The 20,906-nt window shown below is 45.5% G+C and overlaps 1 protein-coding gene across 1 annotated transcript in view; it reads left to right on the plus strand.

Annotated features, from left to right (window-relative positions):
* Nucleotides 1-20,906, plus strand: part of Nid1 (nidogen 1) — a 109,148-nt gene that overhangs the window by 51,828 nt on the left and 36,414 nt on the right. The window contains exons 7-12 of the mRNA XM_004662185.2: nucleotides 863-1,063; nucleotides 5,368-5,613; nucleotides 7,081-7,224; nucleotides 13,932-14,057; nucleotides 17,519-17,668; nucleotides 18,933-19,055. Coding sequence (XP_004662242.2) covers nucleotides 863-1,063; nucleotides 5,368-5,613; nucleotides 7,081-7,224; nucleotides 13,932-14,057; nucleotides 17,519-17,668; nucleotides 18,933-19,055 — 990 coding nt within the window. The remainder of the gene's footprint in view (nucleotides 1-862; nucleotides 1,064-5,367; nucleotides 5,614-7,080; nucleotides 7,225-13,931; nucleotides 14,058-17,518; nucleotides 17,669-18,932; nucleotides 19,056-20,906) is intronic.

The raw sequence follows: 20,906 nt of genomic DNA on the forward strand, positions 1-20,906 counted from the left end.
CAATGTAGTCCCATCTGGCTTGGAACTTACTGTGTAGACCAGGCTACGAACTTGTGAGAGTCTGTCTACCTCTGCCTTCCAAATTTAGGGTTTGTAGGAGTGTGTCATCACACCTGGCTTGAAAAAAAGTTATTATTTTGATATTTTTTGAAGACTGGTTTTAGCTTAAGAACCATTCAAAAATAGCCTAATGAAGCCCTGGCAGCACAGTGTCCTCACCTCTGCTATGGAAGCTCAGAAGGGTGAGGAGCTCTGTTCAAGAGTCATCTAGCAAGTGCCAACACATCTGGGAGCCGAATCTAGGCTCTTACTTTTTCTGGCCCAACTCATCCATCTTAGATAATGGCTTGGTGTTCAGAAGTGCTTCTCTCCCCTGCATGGCTCATATAGACATCCAGGCTCTATTCTCAGTGACAAGCCTCATGTTCTGTCATTATTTTAGTTATTTCAGTAAATTTTAAATTAATTTTTTAAAGTTCACATGCAAAGCAATGGGTTTATTGATGACATTTTCATGCATAAATGTTACTATATGTGTTCTTACCTGTCCTTCTGATTTCTTGTCACATTATTCTATTCCCTCCTCCCTCTTCCTTCCATATCTCCTTTTCTCCTGTCACAGCCTCTTACTACTCCCCTCCTCTCTCTCAAACACACACACACACACACACACACACACACACACACACACACACACATTTCAGTCTAGATTGTGCATAAGAGAGAGAACAGGTAACATTTGTCATCTTGACTGTGGCTTATTTCCACAAACCTCTGCCTGTCCCTCACTTCTTGAGCTTAGGACCAATCAGGAGAATACGCTTGCCAAGGCAGCAGAATGACAGATCATTTTACTTTCCAGGGGGTGAATTCACCCGCCAGGCTGAGGTGACCTTTGTGGGCCACCCAGGCAAGCTGGTCATCAAGCAGCAGTTCAGTGGCATTGATGAGCACGGACACCTGACCATCAACACGGAGCTGGAAGGTCGGGTGCCACAGATCCCTTATGGTGCCTCTGTGCACATCGAGCCCTACACAGAGCTGTATCACTACTCCAGCTCAGGTAAGTCAAGGCCCATGACCCCTAGTGATTGCCCTGTGCTGCTGGATGGGCCCACCTGGACATAGCACTTGAGAGTAACTCCCTGGGATCTGCAGAGGGAAATACAGAAGGCTATCCTTTATTGCAACTATTTCCCCCTTAATGACAGACACAAGATACACTTGAAGAGAATGTAGTATAAAACAGAAAGTGAAGCAACTGTCATGGCCTGTACCTGCCATCCTAGTCCTAGGCAGGAGACTTGCCATCAGCTCCAGGCCAGCCTTGGCTACATAGCAAGACCTTGTCTCAAAAGACAAATGAGGGACTAGAGAGATGGCTTAGTGGTTAAAGTGCTTACCTACAAAGCCTAAGGACACAGGTTTGATTCCCCAGAACCCACGTAAGCCAGATGCACATGGTGGCTCACATGTGTCTGGAGTTTGTTTGCCGTGGCTGGAGACCATGGTGTCCCCATTTTTTTTCTCTCTCTCTAGTAAATTTAAGAAAAAATAAAAATAAAGACAAATGATAGGGGCTGGGAAGATGGTTCAGTGGGTAAGAGTACTTGCTGTGCAAGAATGAGGACCTGAATTGTTTCCCTAATTCCATGTAGAGAAACCTGGTATAGTGGCACGTGCCTGAAAACCCAGTGCTGAGGGGAGCAAACACAGGAAGATTGCTGGGGCTCACTGGTCAGCCTATCTGACTGAAAAATGGGGAGCTCCAGGTTTAGTGAGAGACTCTGTGTCAAGGCAGTAAGGCAGACGAGAACTATGGCCTCCACATGGGTGTATACGGATACACAAACCTGTGTATACACCACACACATATACCAAAGATAAACAACAGAGCCTAGGAGATAAGAGTGGCAAGAATCCTGTAGCCTAGCTGTAATTTTTAAATTTAACTATAGTTTCCTTGTAACCTTTTCTCATCTGTGTTTATGTCAACTGTCCCCATTATTATATAATTTAAGATGAAATAATTTTTTTAATACATATCTATTTGTACTTTTACACTTATTTTCCTTAGTGCCCAGCTGTAATAAACAATAGAGCATTTCCACGTGCCACTTACCCAGTTTAAGTAACATAATGCCCTCATAGCTCACCCCATAAATACAAGTATTTTTCTTTCTTTCTTTTTTTTTTTTTTTATTGAGGTAGGGTCTTACTCTAGCCTAGGCTGACCTAGAATTCACTATGTAGTCTCAGGCTGGCCTCAACCCCATAGTGATCCTCTTACCTCTGCCTCCCTAGTGCTGGGATTAAAGGCTGGAAGTATTTTTTTTTTTTTAAAGAAGTACATTCTCTTACAAGTAGCCAAGGACTTGCTATGCAGCCAAGGATGACCTTGAACTTCTGATCCTCCTCTTTTCATCCTTCCCAGTGCTGGGATTACAGGCGTGCAGCACTGTGTGCCCAGATTTGTATGGTGCTGAGGATCGAACCCAGGGCCTCATGCATGCTCTAGGCAAGCACTCTACCCACTGAACCACACCCCAGCTTCCGTGTACTCTAATTTTTTTAAAATTAGAATTTCACTAAGTTGCCCCACTGAACTTGAACTCACTCTCTGGCAGGTCACAAACTTACAGTCCTCTTGTTTCAGCCTTCCAAAGAGCTGAGGTGACAGGACTGGACTTTCTGATTTTTTGAGACTCAGTTTCTGGAAGCAGAGTTGTTGAGTCAAACATTAGGAACTTTTTATATGTGTGTGTGTGTGTGTGTGTGTGTGTGTGTGTGTGTGTGTGTGTATAAATTGAGAGAGAGGAGAGAGAGAAAGAGAGAGAGAGACTGGGCTCATTAGGGCCTCTTGCTGCTGCAAATGAACTTCAGAGGCATGAGTCACTTCGTGCATCTGATTTTATGTGGGTACTGGGAAATTGAACCAAGGCTGATGGGCTTTGAAAACACTTGACTTTAACCACTGAGCCATCTCTCCAGCCCCCAAACATTAGGAACTGTGTGTGTGTGTGTGTGTGTGTGTGTGTGTGTGTGTGTGTGTGTGCATGCACGTATGCACACAGGGGGGTACACATGTGTATGTGGAGCCCAGAGGTCTACATTGGGTATCTTCCTTTTCATCTTACTTTTTTGAGACAGGGTCTCTTACTGAACCCAGAGCTCACTGATTCAATTAGACTAGCTAGCCAGCAAGTCCTGGGGATTCTCCTGTCTCCACCTCCCCAGGGCTGGGGTTATAGGTGTTTGCCACCACACTCAGCTTCTGTAAGGGTGTTGGGAATCTGAACGTAGGTGTCACTTTACCCATTGAGCCACTTCTCTGCCCAAAACATTAGGAAGGTTTAACATGTTTTTGTTAAAGCACTATATAGAAAGGTGATATCCATGACCAGGGCCTTGGGACTTGGTATCATTCTCCTCCTTGGAGGCAGAGTCCAAGGAAGCCCTCCTTCCTCACAGGGCTGCAGTCCCCAGCCTCCCGAGTGTGCATGCAGCCAGATGGCTTGCTGGCAGCCCTCGCGAGGGAGCTGCCTGGGAGGCAGTGCACACTGATCTTTTATTTATCCCCTGGCTTTCATGCTTCTGCTGCGTAGCAAGCTTCAGCAGAGCACAGAAACACAAAGCGCCCTTTATTCTTTCTTTTTTTTTAATAGGAAGTGGAGGGCTTTGTTGCATGGGCCAATAGTGGCTCTCTCCTGACTGTCTCTCCTCTCCTCTGTTGAGGTTTTCTCTTACTATTTGAGTAATTTTTCTAAAATTGCCTGATAAAAATATTTCATATTTTTTGCATGTATACATATGGTATGTGTATATGCATGTGCACATGTGCATGTTGAGTATGGAGGGCAGAAGTTGACATTGGATATATTCCTCAATCACTCTCCACCTTATTTTTTTAATTGGTGTGTGTGTGTGTGTGTGTGTGTGTGTGTGTGTGTGTGTGTGTGTGCATACCAGAGTCTCCTGCTATTGCAAATGAAAGCCCATCAAGCTTTATGTGGGTGGCTGGGGAATTGAACCCTGGTGAGCAGACTTTGAAAGCAATCATTTTTAACTGTTGAACCATCTCCCTAGCACCTCCACCTTATATTTTCAGGTAAGATCTTGTGCTGGACCCAGAGCTCAATGACTCGGCTAGACAAGCTATCTAGCATGCCTCAGGGATCCTCTTGCCTCCACATCCCTGGTGTTGAGAATACATACATGAACCATTGCACCAGGCTTTTATATGAGGACTGGGAATCTGAACTCAGGATCTCCTGCTGGCACAGCAAACAATTTATTTACTCAGCCAGCTCTCCAACTATATGTGTGTGTGTGTGTGTGTGTGTATGTATATATGTGTGTATATATATATATATATATATATATATTTTTTTTTTTTTTTTTTTGAGGTAGAGTCTCTCTCTAGCCCAGGCTGACTTGGAATTCACTATGTAGCCTCAGGGTGGCCTCAAACTCACAGTGATCCTCCTACCTCTGCCTCCTGAGTGCTGGGATTAAAGGTATGTGCCACCATGCCTGGATTCTCATTTATATTTTTAAATATATTTTATTTATTTGAGAGAGAAAGAGGTAGAGAGAGAGAGAAAGAAAGAAAGAGAGAGAGAGAGAGAGAGAATGGGCGCGCCAGGGCCTCCAGCCACTGCAAACGAACTCCAGACGCCGTGCACCCCCTTGTGCATCTGGCTAATGTGGGTCCTGGAGAATTGAACCAGCATCCTTTAGCTTTGCAGGCAAATGCCTTAACCACTAAGCCATCTCTTCAGTCCCCTCACTTATATTTTTAAAAACACCCCAGAACTCCTGAATCGAAGCCACTATTTATTGACTTGTACGTGACAAAAACTACAGAAACCAGTGTAAATGTAGTAAGTGCTTAATAAATGGTGTGTCCAAGTTTTGCAATCTGCTTAATTTCAGATTTTTCACTTAGTGACCTCATCAAATCCTTAACCTTTTGAATGAGCAGCTGAGGGGAAAATGGCTTGTACCGGGCTGGTGGTCACACCCTTCACTTGCAAATGGTGGGTGGAATGAGTTTAGGTGGGTTCCTTTCCAAGAGTCTGCTCTTGGCACCAGACCTGATCTGTAGTTTTGGGTGTCTCCGGAGCTTATAGAGACCGTCCTCCTGCAGGTCAGCAAGCAATAATACCAGTATTATGATGGTGCTGTGCAATAGGAAGCAGAATGTTTCCAAACCCCAAAGAATTGTCTTTCTTAAGCAGTTCAGTTGGGCCTGTCATTCATTGGTTTTGTTGTGGGCAGGGAATGCTGCTCATGGATTCAAAGCCTTTGATGAATCTCCTTGTACCTGTCTCCCTGCCCGTGCCCTCGCTTCCTTCCGTACCCCAGTGATCACTTCCTCGTCCACCCGGGAGTACACGGTGACAGATCCTGGGCAAGAGGGAGCCACACCGTCGCACACCCACACTTACCAGTGGCGCCAGACCATCACCTTCCAAGAGTGTGTCCATGATGACTCCAGGCCAGCCCTTCCCAGCACCCAGCAGCTGTCTGTGGACAGTGTGTTTGTCCTGTACAACCAGGGGGAGAGGATCCTGCGTTACGCCCTCAGCAACTCCATTGGGCCTGTGAGAGGTAGGGGGTATGGGGCTGGCACTGGTATAGTGCGTGTGTGTGTGTGTGTGTGTGTGTGTGTGTGTGTGTGTGTGTTTGTGTGTGCCTGCACATGCCTCTCTGCAGTCAAAACTTCTACTCCTTGACTTTGGGATTTTGTCTTTTATTCTCAGTTCATAGAAGAAAGTGATGCTCAGATATCTTGTGTGAGAGAAAAATATGTCTGGTCATTTGTGGCTCTTGGCAAACCCACTGCTTTTGTTCTTCTAACTGAAGGCCTATTCATGCAGTAGCTGGCCTATTCATGAACTACCAGACAGAAAGCTAACCTGACAAGTTACCTCACAAATATGACCAGCCAAAGGCTACTGATGGCTCTGGAAGGCCTTTTCATTTTTTTCATGGACTACATTAATGATTATACATATTTGTAGGATATAGTAAATTAGTTAAAATACATGTATGCAGTGTACATTGACTAGGTCAGAGTGATTTGCATTTCTGCCCCTTAAACATTTATTATTTCTTTGTGTTGAGAACATTCAACATCTTTTTTAATTAGCTATTTTGAAATGTACAACTAGCTTTTGCCAAACTGTAGTTACGCTACTAAGTTAGTCCTCTCATCCAATTATACTCTTAGACCTATTAACCATCCTTCCTCTTTTCCCCAGCCCCTCCATCCTTCCCAGATTCTGGTAGCCAGCATCCTCCTCTCTACTTCTATGTCATTAGCTTTTCAAGCTTCCACATGTAAATGAGATAATGTAGTATTTTGCTATGCCTGATATATTTCACTTATTCATTGTCCTCCAGGCTGGTCCATGTTGCTACAAATGCCATTTCGTTTTATGACCAAATAGTATTCCACAGTACATTTATACATTTAAAAATTCCATTGATGGCAGGACTTTTTAAAACACTCTAATACTCTACCTTAAGCCTGAGAAAAATACAGATTATACTAGGCCCGGAGCCCAAGACAAACCCTGACCCTGCGACTGCAGACCACTGGGGCTGCTGACCAGGAGCAGTTGTGGCATGTCGGTGTCAGACTTCCCATCATCTTTATCTGTATGCCCCTGGGGTCCCGTAGAGGTGGAGTCCAAGCCCCCCCTGTGCGCCCATGTCACTGACCCTGCTGACAGTTTGTCCGCACTTTAGCTCTGTGAGGTGAAAGAGAGGGAAGTATTAGTCTCTCCCTGTGACATCTGTGGCTCTGTTTCAGGTTGTAGATTGTGGCCTGTGGCCTCAGCCAGCCATAGGCCCTCTAGTTCTGCAGCAGTATCATAAACTTTATTTTTCACAGAAACAGGGAAGGGGCCAGGGGGCGGGGCTTTCTGGGCTCACTCTAGTGCAACATGGGAGGCACTGGTTCCCCATTGCTTTGCTCTCCTGTGACCACCCCATGCTCACCCTGTGGCTTGCTTCCTGTGGAAGAAGAGTGCCTGTAAGGTTACTGAATATTGTGTTTCTCTTCCTTCACAGATGGCTCCCCTGATGCGCTTCAGAATCCATGCTACATTGGCACTCACGGGTGTGACACCAATGCGGCATGTCGCCCTGGCCCTGGGACACAGTTCACCTGCGAGTGTTCTATTGGCTTCCGAGGAGATGGGCAGACTTGCTACGGTACAGCCTTGGGTTCTGACTGGTGGCTGGCTGGGGACATCAGGCTGGGAAGAAGCATCCAGATCCTGTAAGCCAGGAAGCTGGCTGTGTGTAGTGTGGAAGCACAAATGATAGCAGTGCCGAAGGATGTGCCGGGCCTGGGTTTACTCTGCATATGTACTGCCTCCTGGTAGCGTGAGGGGCCACCTCTTCTGTCCATCGGTGTTACCTAACAGCTGACTCTGAGAAGTAGAACAACATTCCTTTCTTTTGTATGTATGTATGTATGTATGTATGTATGTATGTATGTATGTATGTATATAATGTATATATAGTATACGTATGTGGTGTGTCTATTTGTACAATGTATGTGCATGTGTATGCAGAGGCCTGCGCCCTGCCAGAGAACATTGAGTGTAATCTATTGTTCATTCACATGTTTTCTTAAGACAGAGTGTCTCACTGAACCCAGAGCTGCTGGTTTTAGGTCAGACTGGCTGTCCAGTGAGCCCCAGAGATTCTCCATTCTCTGCCCCCACAGTACTGCTGTTACAGACATGTGTGGCCTCACCTAGCTTTTTGGATGGCTGCTGGGGAATCAAGCCCAGAGTGAATTAGGCCCTCTCAGGCCCTCATGCTTACGTGACAAGTACTCTCACCTTCTGATCCGATTCCCCAGCCCATTTCCTTCCCTCCTTCCCTCCTTCCTTCCTTCCTTCCTTCCTTCCTTCCTTCCTTCCTTCCTTCCTTCCTTCCATTCATTGTTTTCTTCCTTTCTTTTCCCTCTACCTTTCAAGAGGCAATCTCACTGTAACCCAGGCTTTCTGGAACCTGCTATAGTTCATTGTGGGCAGGTCATCCACCCTATAGTTGTTGCAGACAATGCTGAGATGAACGTGGATGTATACTATCTGAGTCTGTCAGTTCAGTTCTCTCTCTGTGGTGGGGGTGTGTTGAGATGACTTGTGTGTGAGTATAAGTAGGGGTGCGTGTGTGCTACAGTGCAATGTGGAGGTCAGAGGACAGCCTCGGATATTGGTCCTTGCCTTCTACCTTGTTGGAGATGGGATTACTTTCTTATTTGCAGGTATATATGCCAGGCTAACTGGCCCATGAACTTCCAGGGATTCTCCTGTCTCCATCTCCTAGGAATGCTGAGATTTCATACATAAATGGCTGTATCTGGCTTGTACATGGGTTCTGGATTCATATGCTTGTGTAGCAAGTGCTGTTACCCACTGAGCCATATCCCTAGCCTCCAGCTTTCAATTTTTAGGGCATATACCCCAAACGGAGACTGCTATGTTATACTGCTATGTTATACTATAGTTGTATGTTTAATTTTTGAGGACTTTCCACTCCATTTTCCATGGCATCTGCCCCATTTTATATTTCTATCTACATTGCACAGGAATTCCACTTTCTGCATATCTTGAAAGCTGTTGTTTTTTCCTTGTTGTTGAATTGATTTTATTTTATCTTTAAATATTTTTCATTTATTTTCATGGGGGAGGGTGCACCAGGGTCTCTTGCCATGCAAACAAGTACCAAATGCGTGTGCCACTTTTGGCATCCAGCTTTATATGGGTGTCGGGGAATTGAGCCCAGGTCAGTGTGCTTTACAAGCAAGTACGTGTAATTGCTGAGCCACCTCCCCAGTCCTGTCACTGCATTTTAAATAATGGCCCTTCTGTCTGAGGCTTAGTACAGTGAGCTGATGAGTAAGTGGCTCAGGTTTCTTAAACATCTGTACCATACTGTTTTCTGGTAGCTTTTACTTTATTATTTATAATTTAACTTTCATGTAGATAGCTTGGCATGTGTCTGTCACTAAATTTTAGTCCACTTCCAATGTAGTTAGTCCATTGCTAAGGGAAAGAATGTCAGGCTCTTAAACTGGAACCACTTAAGTCTGGACTTAAACATTCATTAATGAGGGAAAGGAATACCTGACACAAGCTTCCCTGGTAGAGTGAGAGGCATGCTCACATATATCTACCCACCAAGCTGGGCAGCTCGCTCCTGGTTGCTTGACTAAGGAGTAAGACTTGGCAAGCCCAGCAGCTTTGGGATTTGGGAATAATACTTTAGACTTGGAATCCCATCCTACTCATGAGCAGCAGATGTGTTGTGCAGATCCTGATGTAGGGCATGGGGTGCTTGTTTTGGAGTGACCCTTCCATGCAGGGTGCTCATGAGGGGGCCTGAAATACTGGGGAGTAAGGGCAGTGGTTTGGCCAGCTTTCTGGTAGCTTTGTGCACATGGTGGCATTCGATCTGGGACTTTTCTGGTCTCAGAGTACAGTAGAGGGAACATAGTGCTTACTCTGCTATGATAATCAGTGACTCACCTCTTCCCTAAAGAGTGTGACAGTTGTGAATGACTGTATTGGCTCAGGAAAGTTCAGAGCAGCACAGACTGTGCGTGCATGCGTGTGTGTGTGTGTGTGTGTGAGAGAGAGAGAGAGAGAGAGAGAGAGAGAGAGAGAGAGAGAGAAGGAGGGAGAGAGGGAGCACAGAGCCCTTTCAGGCAACGAAGATTATAATGGAGACCACGTAGGAGTCGGGGGCTCATTTGTGTCTCCTCATCTCCTCAGTCTGTATGTCACATCACCAGCCACCTGTGTAGTGATGGAGCACAGGAGTACCGCAGTGTGCTGCTCATCCTGACTGTCAAGCTGCTGTTGCTGTTGGTGCCTGAGCTTGTTGCAGAGGGAGCACCCTGCTTCAGAAAGCACAACCCCCTTGCTTTGTGCAATCTGCTCTTCTCCCAGGAAATCCTCAGCTAGCCTTGCCCAGGAAGGCAGGTGGCCATGTGTGCACTTAGCTTTTGTTCTGTGGTCAGCCATTGTCCTGGAATATTAGCTGGCGGAATGTGGGGATATTCTGAGTCAGGTTCCTTATTGTTCTGGGTCACCAGAATGTGCCTCAGTGTTAATGCATCAGGGCATGAGGCTTTTGGTAGGAAATTGAATTAAGCATCTCACTTTGTGTGTTATTTTAACCTGGGAGAGCCTGAAAGAAGAAGGGTGAACCTCTGGGATTTGTGTGTATGGCAGGGTTACAATAATGCTTGACCTACAAAGTTAAGCTGGTTTTGGCTAGATTTTCCATTGTGCCTTCCAAGTACTCTAGAAATTTCCAGGTGAGCCACAGAGCTCAGTGATGCACTTGAGGCATATGACATAATATGCCTACATATTTCTCAATTTAGAATCTGTAGCATCAGAGGCTAACTGAGAAGATAGCTTAGGCTATGGTAAAGTGTTTGCTTTGTTAGCATAAGAATCTGGTCAGTTTCCAGATCCCATGTAGAAATGCCAGGTGTGGTGATGCATACCTGTAATTCCAGACTTGGAGAGGTAGAGACAGAAGAATCCCTGGGGTTTGCTGACCAACCAGTCTGCTAGCCTAAATGGAGAGCTCTAGGTGAGTGAGAGACACTGTCTCACATAAAAAGGTGGACAGTGGGCTGGAAAAATGGCTTAGCTGCTAAGGCACTTGCCTGCAAAGCCTAAGGACCCAGGTTCGATTCTCCAGAACCCACTTAAGCTAGATGCACAATGGTGGCACATGTGTCTAGAGTTCGTTTGCAGTGGCTGGAGGTCCTGGTGTGTCCATTCTCTCTGTCTCTCTCTCTCTGTCTCTTTCTCTCTCTCTCTGAGACAACAAATAAAAGATGAATTTACAGCCGGGCGAGGTGGCTCACGCCTTTAATCGCAGCACTCGGGAGGCTGAGGTAGGAGGATAAGAGGATCGCTGTGGGTTTGAGACTACCCTGAGACTACAGAGTGAATTCCAGGTCAGCCTGGACTAGAGTGAAACCCGACCTTGAAAAACAAAAGAGGTAAACTTAAAAAACTAAGAGTCATTAAAACAATGTAAAAAAAATAGTCTTTGGGAAGAAAAGTAAAAAACACTAATCCAGAACTTGGCATAATAAGATACACCTGTAATCCTAGCATTTGGGAGGTGGAGGCAGAAGGATAAGGAGTTAAGTTCTAGGCCAACCCGAGCTACATGGAGAGACTCTGTCTCAAAAAAAAAAAAAAAAAAAAAAAAAAAAACTAAAAATAAATTTTAAATTAAAGCAGATTCTGTGGGATGCTATAACAGTAACCATAGTTACCAGGTCATGGTCTCCATTAATAAAAGGATTCAAGGGCTGGAGAGATGACTTAGCAGTTAAGTGCTTGCCTGTGAAGCCTAAGGACTTCGGTTTGAGGCTCGATTCTCTAGGACCCACGTTAGCCAGATGCACAAGGGGGTGCACGTATCTGGAGTTTGCAGTGGCTGGAAGCCCTGGCATACCCATTATCTCTCTCTCTCTAACTGCCTCTTTCTTTCTCTCTCTCTCTCTCTCTAACTCTGAAATAAATAAATAAAAATGAACACAAAATTTTTTTAGAAAAGGATTCAAAAGCTGGGTGTGGTGGCATATGCCTTTAATCCAGCACTTGGGAGGCAAAAATAGATATCACCATGAATTCAAGGCCACCCTGAGACTCCATAGTGAATTCCAGGTCAGCCTGGACTAGAGTAAAACCCTCCCTCAAAAAACCAAAAAGAAAGGATTCAGGTTCTGTTCTTGGTTTATAGAAAGGGAGATTGAAATCACACTTGAGGAACAATTTCCAAACTGCAAGGACCACGAGATCTTAGCGGGAACATTACTAGGGTCCTGTTTCTAAAGAAAGTGTGTCATCCATCCTGGCTCGTAGACACAGAGCTGATGGTGTGGGTATATGCTAGGGGAGGGGCTGTCCTTCCTGCCTCCCACTTCCCTGTGGTCCTGCTGGCCTCCGGTCACCTCTCAAGTTCTTTTGCAATACAGCTTCCTTCCCAGTAAGGAAGGAAGCTTGGAAAAGTTCCCATGGTGACTTGTCCTTGGCTTCTAGATTGAAAACTGCTGCGTTTTTGCTGTGGTGTGTTATTGGTTCTGAGCCCCTGGATCCTGTAGTCTGCACAATGGGCCCACCCATCCGAGGGGGAGAGTCCCAGGAGAGCAGAGGTAGTGGGTGTGGAAGATTGATGTTCTGGCATGTCATGGGAGCAGCAGTTGGCGGATGGACTTGCTTTGACCCCTGTCCCCAGCCTTAATTCTAGCTCATGCTGTTCCAGAACTTTCAAGCCGGGCCTGTCAGGGCCTCTTGTCTGAGGTCCCAAGTCTCCTAACACACACACACACACACACACACACACACACACACACACACACACACATACACACACACACTTTTACTTTCAAAATGTTGGACAGCGTTTACTTGGGGGTTTTGCCTGGGTACAGGCAAGGCAAAGTATGAGCTGATGTTGCAAAAAGGCTTAAAAAAATTTTTTTTTTTTGGGTGCAACCCTGTCCAAGAAGCCAGCTGGGCCTTTGGCTCACCAGTGAGGGGCCCAGCTAAACATGCCATCAGAGGTAGACCCAGTACACTTTGCTGAGTGTGAAAGATTCATGCTAGAGCCCTGGGGTGGAGCTTAGAGAGGGAGGAGGGTTGAACAGTCTCGGCCCTTACGAAAGCCTCTGCACCCACATCTGAGGAGTGACTGCGGACCTTCTGAGTGAGGTAGGTGTGTGAAGGGCCTTGTGTGACTGCACTTAAACCCCTCAATTGAGAGGTAACCAAGGGAATTCTAGGTGATTATGGGGTCAATGAGCCTTACACTTGTGGTAGCCACAGATGGTCCCTAGTGCCTGTGGCTATTTGAGAGCTGTGTTCCTAGAGTTGACTAGGGTGTAGGATAAACACCTTGTAATGTCTTATGTAGGTAATGTCAGGCACTATGAGGTGGGAGAAAGAGTTTAAAAATTATTTATTTGCACACGTGTGTGTATGCGTGTGCCAGGGTTTCTTGCCACAGCAAACGAACACTAGACACATGAGCCACTCTTTCATCTGGCTTTATGTGGGTGCTGGGGAATTGAACATTGAAGCCAGTTTGTAGGCTTTACAAGCAAATGCCTTTAACCACTGAGCCATCTTCTTAGCCCAGAGGGTTGTATGTTTGAACAACAGCCTATTTAAATAATTCACAGGGGCAAGGAACTGGCTCAGTGGGTAAACTGCTTGCCATGTAAGCATGAGAACCTGGGTTCAGATTCCCAGAACCCATGTCAGAGCTGAGCATTGTGGTGTATGCCTGTAACTCCAGCACTGGGGAAGTGGAGACAAGGAGTCCCTGGGGCTCACTAGACCAGCCAAATCTGTGAGGTCTTTGTTTACTGAGAAACCTTGTCTCAAAGAATAAAGGTAGAAGGAGAGAGAGTGTGAGGCACCTGACATTGACCTCTGGCCTCCACACCTACATGTGCCCCCACACACATGTGCAAGTGTGTGCACACAAGCACACACCACACATACATATGCAAAAGAGAGGAAAGATTGCATAAATATATTCACATGAAGAACTTTATCCAGAGTTCAGACGCTTCCTCTGTGTCCTAGCATGTCTGCCAATCTGATGTGAATGGCTTGTTTGGATGGGTCCTGCCTCGGAAGCTCACTTGGGAAAGATGGAGGACGACCACGTTACTTAAGAGAGGGGCTGGGGCTGTGCTCCAAACTACTCACAGCGCCGAGAAACCTCCATTGCATATTACTTCAGGCATATTGAAAGATTTATCTTAAAATGGATCTATTCTCAGGGGAAAGTGCTTTCTATTTTATTATGTTCCATACTGAAGAGGTTTAGAAAAGCTTCCATTTTTAAACATTTCACTGCAGATATTGACGAGTGCTCAGAACAGCCTTCTGTGTGTGGGAGCCACGCAGTTTGCAACAATCACCCAGGAACCTTCCGCTGTGAGTGCGCTGAGGGCTACCGCTTTTCAGAAGGGGGAGTGTGTGTAGGTAAGTGCTCCAGGTAAATTTTTAAAAAATTTTATCTTTATTTATTTATTTGCGAGTGACAGACAGAGAGAGAGAGAAAGAGGCAGATGGAGAGAGAGAATGGGCACGCCAAGTCCTCCAGCCACTGCAAATGAACTCGAGATGCATGTGCCACCTTGTGCATCTGGCTTCCATGGGTCCTGGGGAATTGAGGCTTGAACCGGGGTCCTTAGGCTTCATAGGCAAGCGCTCAACCGCTAAGCCATCTCTCCAGCCCCTCCATGTAATTTTCCTAGACATGTGTTCCTGGTATATTCTGTGGGAAAAGTATTGTCCCAGGTCCTGATCCTGGCTGAGAAGCGGATGATGGTTTCTGCTGCACTGGGAGGGCAGGTTACAAAGCAGAGTAGTTGTACTTTTGTCTTCCCTACTTAGTTACTGCCAAGGCTAAGTGTGCTCTTGTAATACACACTAGTGTATGGAAGTACTCCCATCACCTTGCCTGTTGCATGCTTTGTATTGCACTGCCTTATAAACACCTGTCCATTTGCAGTATACGTTGAATGGCTATTGAAGCTATCAGACTTGCTTCTCCTTATCATTCGTGGTCTTAGAATTCATGGTGAACCACCATCTTCTATGCACTTGTATGCCCTTAGCCATCTTAGGCTGATCTCTACTGAGTTGTATCAGAAATTCCACTTGGTAACTACTTGGTAATTGTATGTATGTGCACATGTGTGAGTACATGTGTACATGTCTGTGCTTATATGTAGAAGCCAGAGGACAACCTCATATTCCATTCCTCAGATGCCATTCACCTTTTCTATTTTCTTTTTGGTTTTTTGAGGTACAGTCTCACTCTAGTCCAGGCTAACCTGGAATTCACTATGTTGTCACAGACTGGCCTCAAACTCACAGCAACCTCCTACCTCTATCTGCTGAGTGCTGGGATTAAAGGCGTGGACCACCACACCCAGCTTCCATTCACCTTTTCCTGAAACAATTTGTGTGTGTGTGTGTGTGTGTGTGTGTGTGTGCCTGGAACTCACTATTTCACTAAAGATAGATTGTCTGGCCAGTGGGCCCAGGGATCCTCCTGTTTCTGGGGTCATGTGCACACACCACCATTCCCATTTTATTTTATTTTATTTTATTTTATTTTAATAAATTTTTTTTAAAATTTTTATTTATTTATTTATTTGAGAGCGACAGACACAGAGAGAAAGACAGATAGAGGGAGAGAGAGAATGGGCGCGCCAGGGCTTCCAGCCTCTGCAAACGAACTCCAGACGCGTGCGCCCCCTTGTGCATCTGGCTAACGTGGGACCTGGGGAACCGAGCCTCGAACCGGGGTTCTTAGGCTTCACAGGCAAGCGCTTAACCGCTAAGCCATCTCTCCAGCCCCCCATTTTATTTTATCTGGGTTCTGGGGATTGAACTCAGGTCCTCATGCTCGCAAAGCAAACACTTTGCCAGCTGAACTAATTTTTTCAAGCCCCTTCATGTATAGATCTTAACTTTATAGACCACAAGCCACAGCATAACATTTATTAAGCTTTATTAAGGTACATTAATTCTATTAATTCAGTAGGTTAGTTATAATCTTGGTTGATGGTGATTCTGACAATTATGATGATGATAGGCCAACCAAAATGAGCCAGAATTTGAAAAAAAATTCATCCTGTTACATGTTGTCATGTTGGTTTGAAGAATTTATCTTTGTTTGGAGTTTTTGTTTGCTTGTTTTGTTTTGTTTTTGTTTGTTTGTTTTTCAGGGCAGGGTCTTATTCTAGCCCAGGCTGTCCTGGAATTCATTATGCAGTCTCAGGGTGGCCTCGAACTCATAGTGATCTTCCTATCTCTGCCTCCCGAGTGCTGGGATTAAAGGGCTGCTGTGTTTTTTTTTTTGTTGTTTTTTTTTTTTTTATTTTAGACAAGGTCTCACAGCTGACCAGGGACACAATCTGTAGCCTAGGCTGGCCTCAACTCATGTTGATTGTCTTACTTCACCATCTTCAGTACTGTAATTAAAGGCACATGCTACCATGTCTGGCTTCTAAGAATTTATTACTGATCGATTGATTGGCAGGATTGCATATATCCTAGGCTGGCTTCAGATTTGTTGTTTGAGGCTCCAAATTTTCTATTTGCTAGCTGAGGATGACCTTGGATTTTTGATTCTTCTTGCCTTGTCTTCCCAAGTTCTAGGTGTACAGGTGTACGCCACCATCCTTGGTTCATATGGTGCTAGGGACTGAACTTGGGCTTTCCTGCATGCACCAAATAAGCTCCATCTCCAGCCACAGCTCTAAGAACTTTAAGCTCAGAACTTTGTGGAGATCTCTAGTTCCAGAGGCCAGCATGCTTTCTGGGCGTCGCTCGTTTGCCTGATTTAAAACACAGTCCAGCATTTCCCTGCACTTCCCTGGCTAGTACCTGAGCTTAGTGTGCATGCATTTTGCTCCATCTCAGAGCTCTGATGACAAGCCAAGGTCCGGATAAGGTGGTGTCTGCAGAGCAGGAGGGAACAGGCAGTTCTCATGTTTTGAGTGTGACCCAAACATCTGTGAGCTCAGGAGGCCAGATTCCTCAGTTGCACAGAGCTGAGGTTTCAGCTTACTGTGCTGAAGTTTTTTCTTTTTTCCTCCCAGTAGAAGATATCAGTTTCTGTGTATCTGGCTTGACCTTGTCTTCCCTTTTTGAGTTGTGGGGAGTTCCAGAGTTTACTTTAATGCAACACTATTGACATCTCGGGTTGGCTCAAGCCTGGGTGGTGGACTCTTCACCCTTTGGGTGGTGATGTATATAGTCACTGAGGCCCAGCCTGAGGAGGCAGGATGGCCTGCCCATTGCTGATGCCCATACTCATTAGAAGGCAAGGCAGGGTGATGTAGAATACAAGACACTGGTTCCCAGGAATTAATTCTTAAGAAGACACTTAACTTCCCTGGGCCTCAGCTCCCATCCATGCAGTGGGGTGATTGGACATGATCATTTCCTTCCTGTGCCTCATGGAGTCTTGGAAGTGTCCCTAGCACTATCTAGGAGGATATGGGAAGTCATAGGCAAGCTCTTACCCTCCCCTAATCCCCAAGCTGCCATTTGTCTATAGATCAAATTTTGAGTAAACTGCTTGAATAGTGGACTCCATTGCTCAAAAAGAAGACAGGCCTGGTGACACAGGCCTATCATCCAGCTAGTTGTAAGGCTGAGGCAGGGACATTGAAAGATCAAGACCTGCTTAGGCTATGGAATGAGTTCAAGGCTGTGCAATTTAGACCTTGTCTCAAAAGAGGTAGAGATACAGCTCAAGGGCAGAGTGCTTGCCTTGCATCCTGAAAGTAAAGTCTGAGTGTATGGGTCCAGATGCTCTCTCTCAGACTCACTGGACCAAACACTGGTGTGCAGGATCCTTGGAAGGGTGCCCGACTGCTCCCAGGCTTTCTCCCAACAACATGTGTTAATTTTCTGTTCTGAAGCTGTTGTGGACCAGCGGCCCATCAACTACTGTGTAACTGGCCTCCATGACTGTGACATCCCCCAGCGGGCTCAGTGCATCTACACAGGAGGCTCCTCCTATGCCTGTTCCTGTCTGCCTGGCTTCTCTGGGGATGGCCGAGCCTGCCAAGGTGCGTGGTGCCTCTGTGTTTTTTCTTTCTGTTGTATCTGGGAAAGACAGCCTAAATGATTCTTCTTGTAGACTACCAAATCATCCCAAATGTCAGACATATTTATTCTTTTAGCTCCACAGGGCAAGGGGACAGTTTCGTGTATCGGTCCAATAGCTCCAACTTTGCATTTCTATGGGGTGGGGATGCTGTTCTCATTGCAGAACTCACTTAACTTCCCCTGACTATTTTGTTCCATAGGACTTACTCATTTGAGCAACAGTTAGATACCTTTTCTTTGCTGGGACCTGAGTATTTTGTTCATCTTTCAAAAAGGCAAATAGTCCTTGTGTGCACAGGGTCTAAAGTCCATCTTTTATTTAGTAAGATGTACATAGTCATCCAACTGGTCACCTTGCTAGGAAGCAAAGTTCCCATATTGAATAAGTAATATGAGTCAGAGAATAAATGACACCATAGACCTCTTCCACACTTGGGATCAGTCCGGTTGGCTGCCAGGGGGTCATAATGGTGCTTCAGGGCTCTTGGTTTGCAACATTGCTAGATATTACACTGGAGAGTCCCAACTTGCTGAGTTTGGTAATGATTTTGGAATGCTGTCTTTCTGTTATTGAACATGGGAATTTTCACTTCTCCGAACACTCAAGAGTTCTAGAGAGGTTGTTTATGGTAGGAGGGATCTGGCGCCTCCTTTAACAACAGTAGGCAGTGCACCAGTCTCATATAATAGGAAGGATCATCTCAGGATGGAAACAAATTCTCTCCTTTTCCCTCTGCAAGCTCAGATTTTCCTGAAAACATTATTGACAAATGAAATGACATTTGTAAATGTACTAGATAGAAAGTGAGGAGTGACCCTCATGGAGGGGAGGGGATCATGGTTGTTGAAGGAGGGGGAGACATATCCTTCTGTGGTTATAAATGACCTCCAACCCATGCTCTTGCAACCAACCCTAATTAAACTCAGTGGGTCAAACACACATACAAAAGGACATGAAAGTAGAAGGGGGTCCAGTTGGGATAGAGGGGTTCAGCACAAGGGGAGGAGAGCAATAATAAGGGGTTACTATGAACAAAATATGTGCATGCATAAAATTATTAAAATAAATAAATAATTGGGGAGTACCTGAAGATTAATATTGAGTGAATGTAAACTCGATTGGAAGCAGGTCCTTCAGATTTGAGGAAGTGGATTAAATTATGCTGTTAGCCACCAGTTCTGGAAAAGACTCTTATGGTCCCTGGGCCTGTGGCTGTTTTACAGATGTGGATGAATGCCAGCTCAGCCGATGTCACCCAGATGCCTTCTGCTACAATACACCAGGCTCCTTCACGTGCCAGTGCAAACCCGGTTACCAGGGAGATGGCTTCCGATGTGTGCCTGGAGGTGAGGGGAGGTTTGGAGTTGGTAGCCCCTTGATGTACCCATGAGGTCTGAGTGCTTGGCCCTCTGGGAGATGGGGACATGCAGAGTGAGAAGCTCAGTAATTAAGAGTGCAGGTTTTCATATAGAGTCACAGAGAGTATACCACACACTACTCCAGGGACATCCTATGGGGAACAAAGCTATGGTGGCAGTCTGGAATGCATTGATTCCTGGGAAGTGGATCTTGCAGTACAGGATCAGAACTAGGGCACTGGGCTCTGTTCACCAGGGTTCTGCAGAGAAACCAAGTATAGCAGACAGCTTCACGTTGCTGAGATGAACTTCCAGACTAGGGACAGTTCAGGAGGAAGGAATATTTATTGAAGATTATGGATCTTGGGGAAGTTCCATAATGGCAGAAGAAGCTGGCCTGCTGTCACAGGTCCCAGCAGAGATAGAGAAGACTCAAGCAGAAAAGACCCAAAAGCCACACCACATAGCACACTTCAGGAACTCCAGGTAGAATTTAGGCACTTTGCATACCTTTAGATTGGAATTCCAACTCCACCACTCATAGGGCTGGACCCTAAGATCCACCCAGACACCTCCTCCACCAAGGTGGCTGCAGATCTAAATTACAAACTGTAATAAAATCCTGAATATGCTATGGGCCATCCATTCAAACTACCACACCAAAAGAAACACACATACCCATCTGTACACATGTATCAGGGGGGCACAAATGATGTTTCAATTTGGAGACCATAATTAGGAAGAATGCAGTTTTACTGAAGAGGAGAGCTTGTTTTGTTCTGTCTCAGCCTATACGTGATTGGATAAGGCCCACCCACCTCAGGGAGGGCAGTCTGCTTCGCTGAGTTTATCAGGCTAAAAGTGATGTCACTGCAAAAATACACAGAACAATGTGTGACCAAGTATCTGAGCACCTGTGACCCATAAAGTCAGTAGGTTCCTGAGAATCTTGCAGAATGGAATTGATTTGAAGTGAGGCAGTAAGGAGAAGCTGGGGGAGCTGTAGACTGGCAATTGCACACAGTGGTCTGTGTTACCTGTCACTAAAATGTGCAATTTCTGGAGTTGCTGCTTGCCTGAGACTCAGGTGGACCCTCGCTGAAGCATAGGCCCTTGGAAGTCCCAGGCCAGCCCTGGAATGAATCTAGTAATTTAATCCATTACTGTTGAACAAAAATGAGTGTAGCTGGCTGCTGTTTGCCCAGAATCTACTTTGTGCTTGTGTTAGCTTTCCATCACAGAAACAAAACACCAGAGACAATCAACCTGAAAGAAGAAAGGTTTATCCTGGCTCATGGTTCAGAGATTGCTGCTTTGGGCTTGGGGTGAGGCAGAACCTCATTGTGGGAGCATATGGGAGAACAAAGATGCTCACTTGACAGCTGAGAATCACAAGAGGAGAGGAGGGCCAGGGTCTTGATATCCTTTCCAAGCTCACATCCCAGCAGTCTAACTTCTCCCACTGTGTCCTGCCTCTTCACCTCCAAGTAACTCTACAGGCTAGCAATCAATTCTTTATCATGGGGGCCTTTGGGAGGCATTTACTTTCCTAACTATCCGAGTGCTTCACAGAACATTTTCATGGCATGTTCAAGATAGTCTTCTTCAGGCCAGTTCCACTTCTATCTTCACATACCCAGGCTGCTGCCACCGAAGAAGTGAAAAGCTCTTTCCAGGTAGCAAGTTCTCAAACAGACTCATCTAATTCATGCAGTGTCTATCCTGGTGCAAAATTAATATATTTGTGTATATTTATATCTCAGACATGTTATTTATTTTTAATTGCTGCTGTTGGAGGTCTAATGTATTATTCATGCACTGTATGTGTTTTTAGTAGGA

The sequence above is a fragment of the Jaculus jaculus genome, chromosome 6 (genome assembly GCF_020740685.1).
Source record: "Jaculus jaculus isolate mJacJac1 chromosome 6, mJacJac1.mat.Y.cur, whole genome shotgun sequence".
In the NCBI taxonomy this organism is placed as follows: Eukaryota; Metazoa; Chordata; class Mammalia; order Rodentia; family Dipodidae; genus Jaculus; species Jaculus jaculus.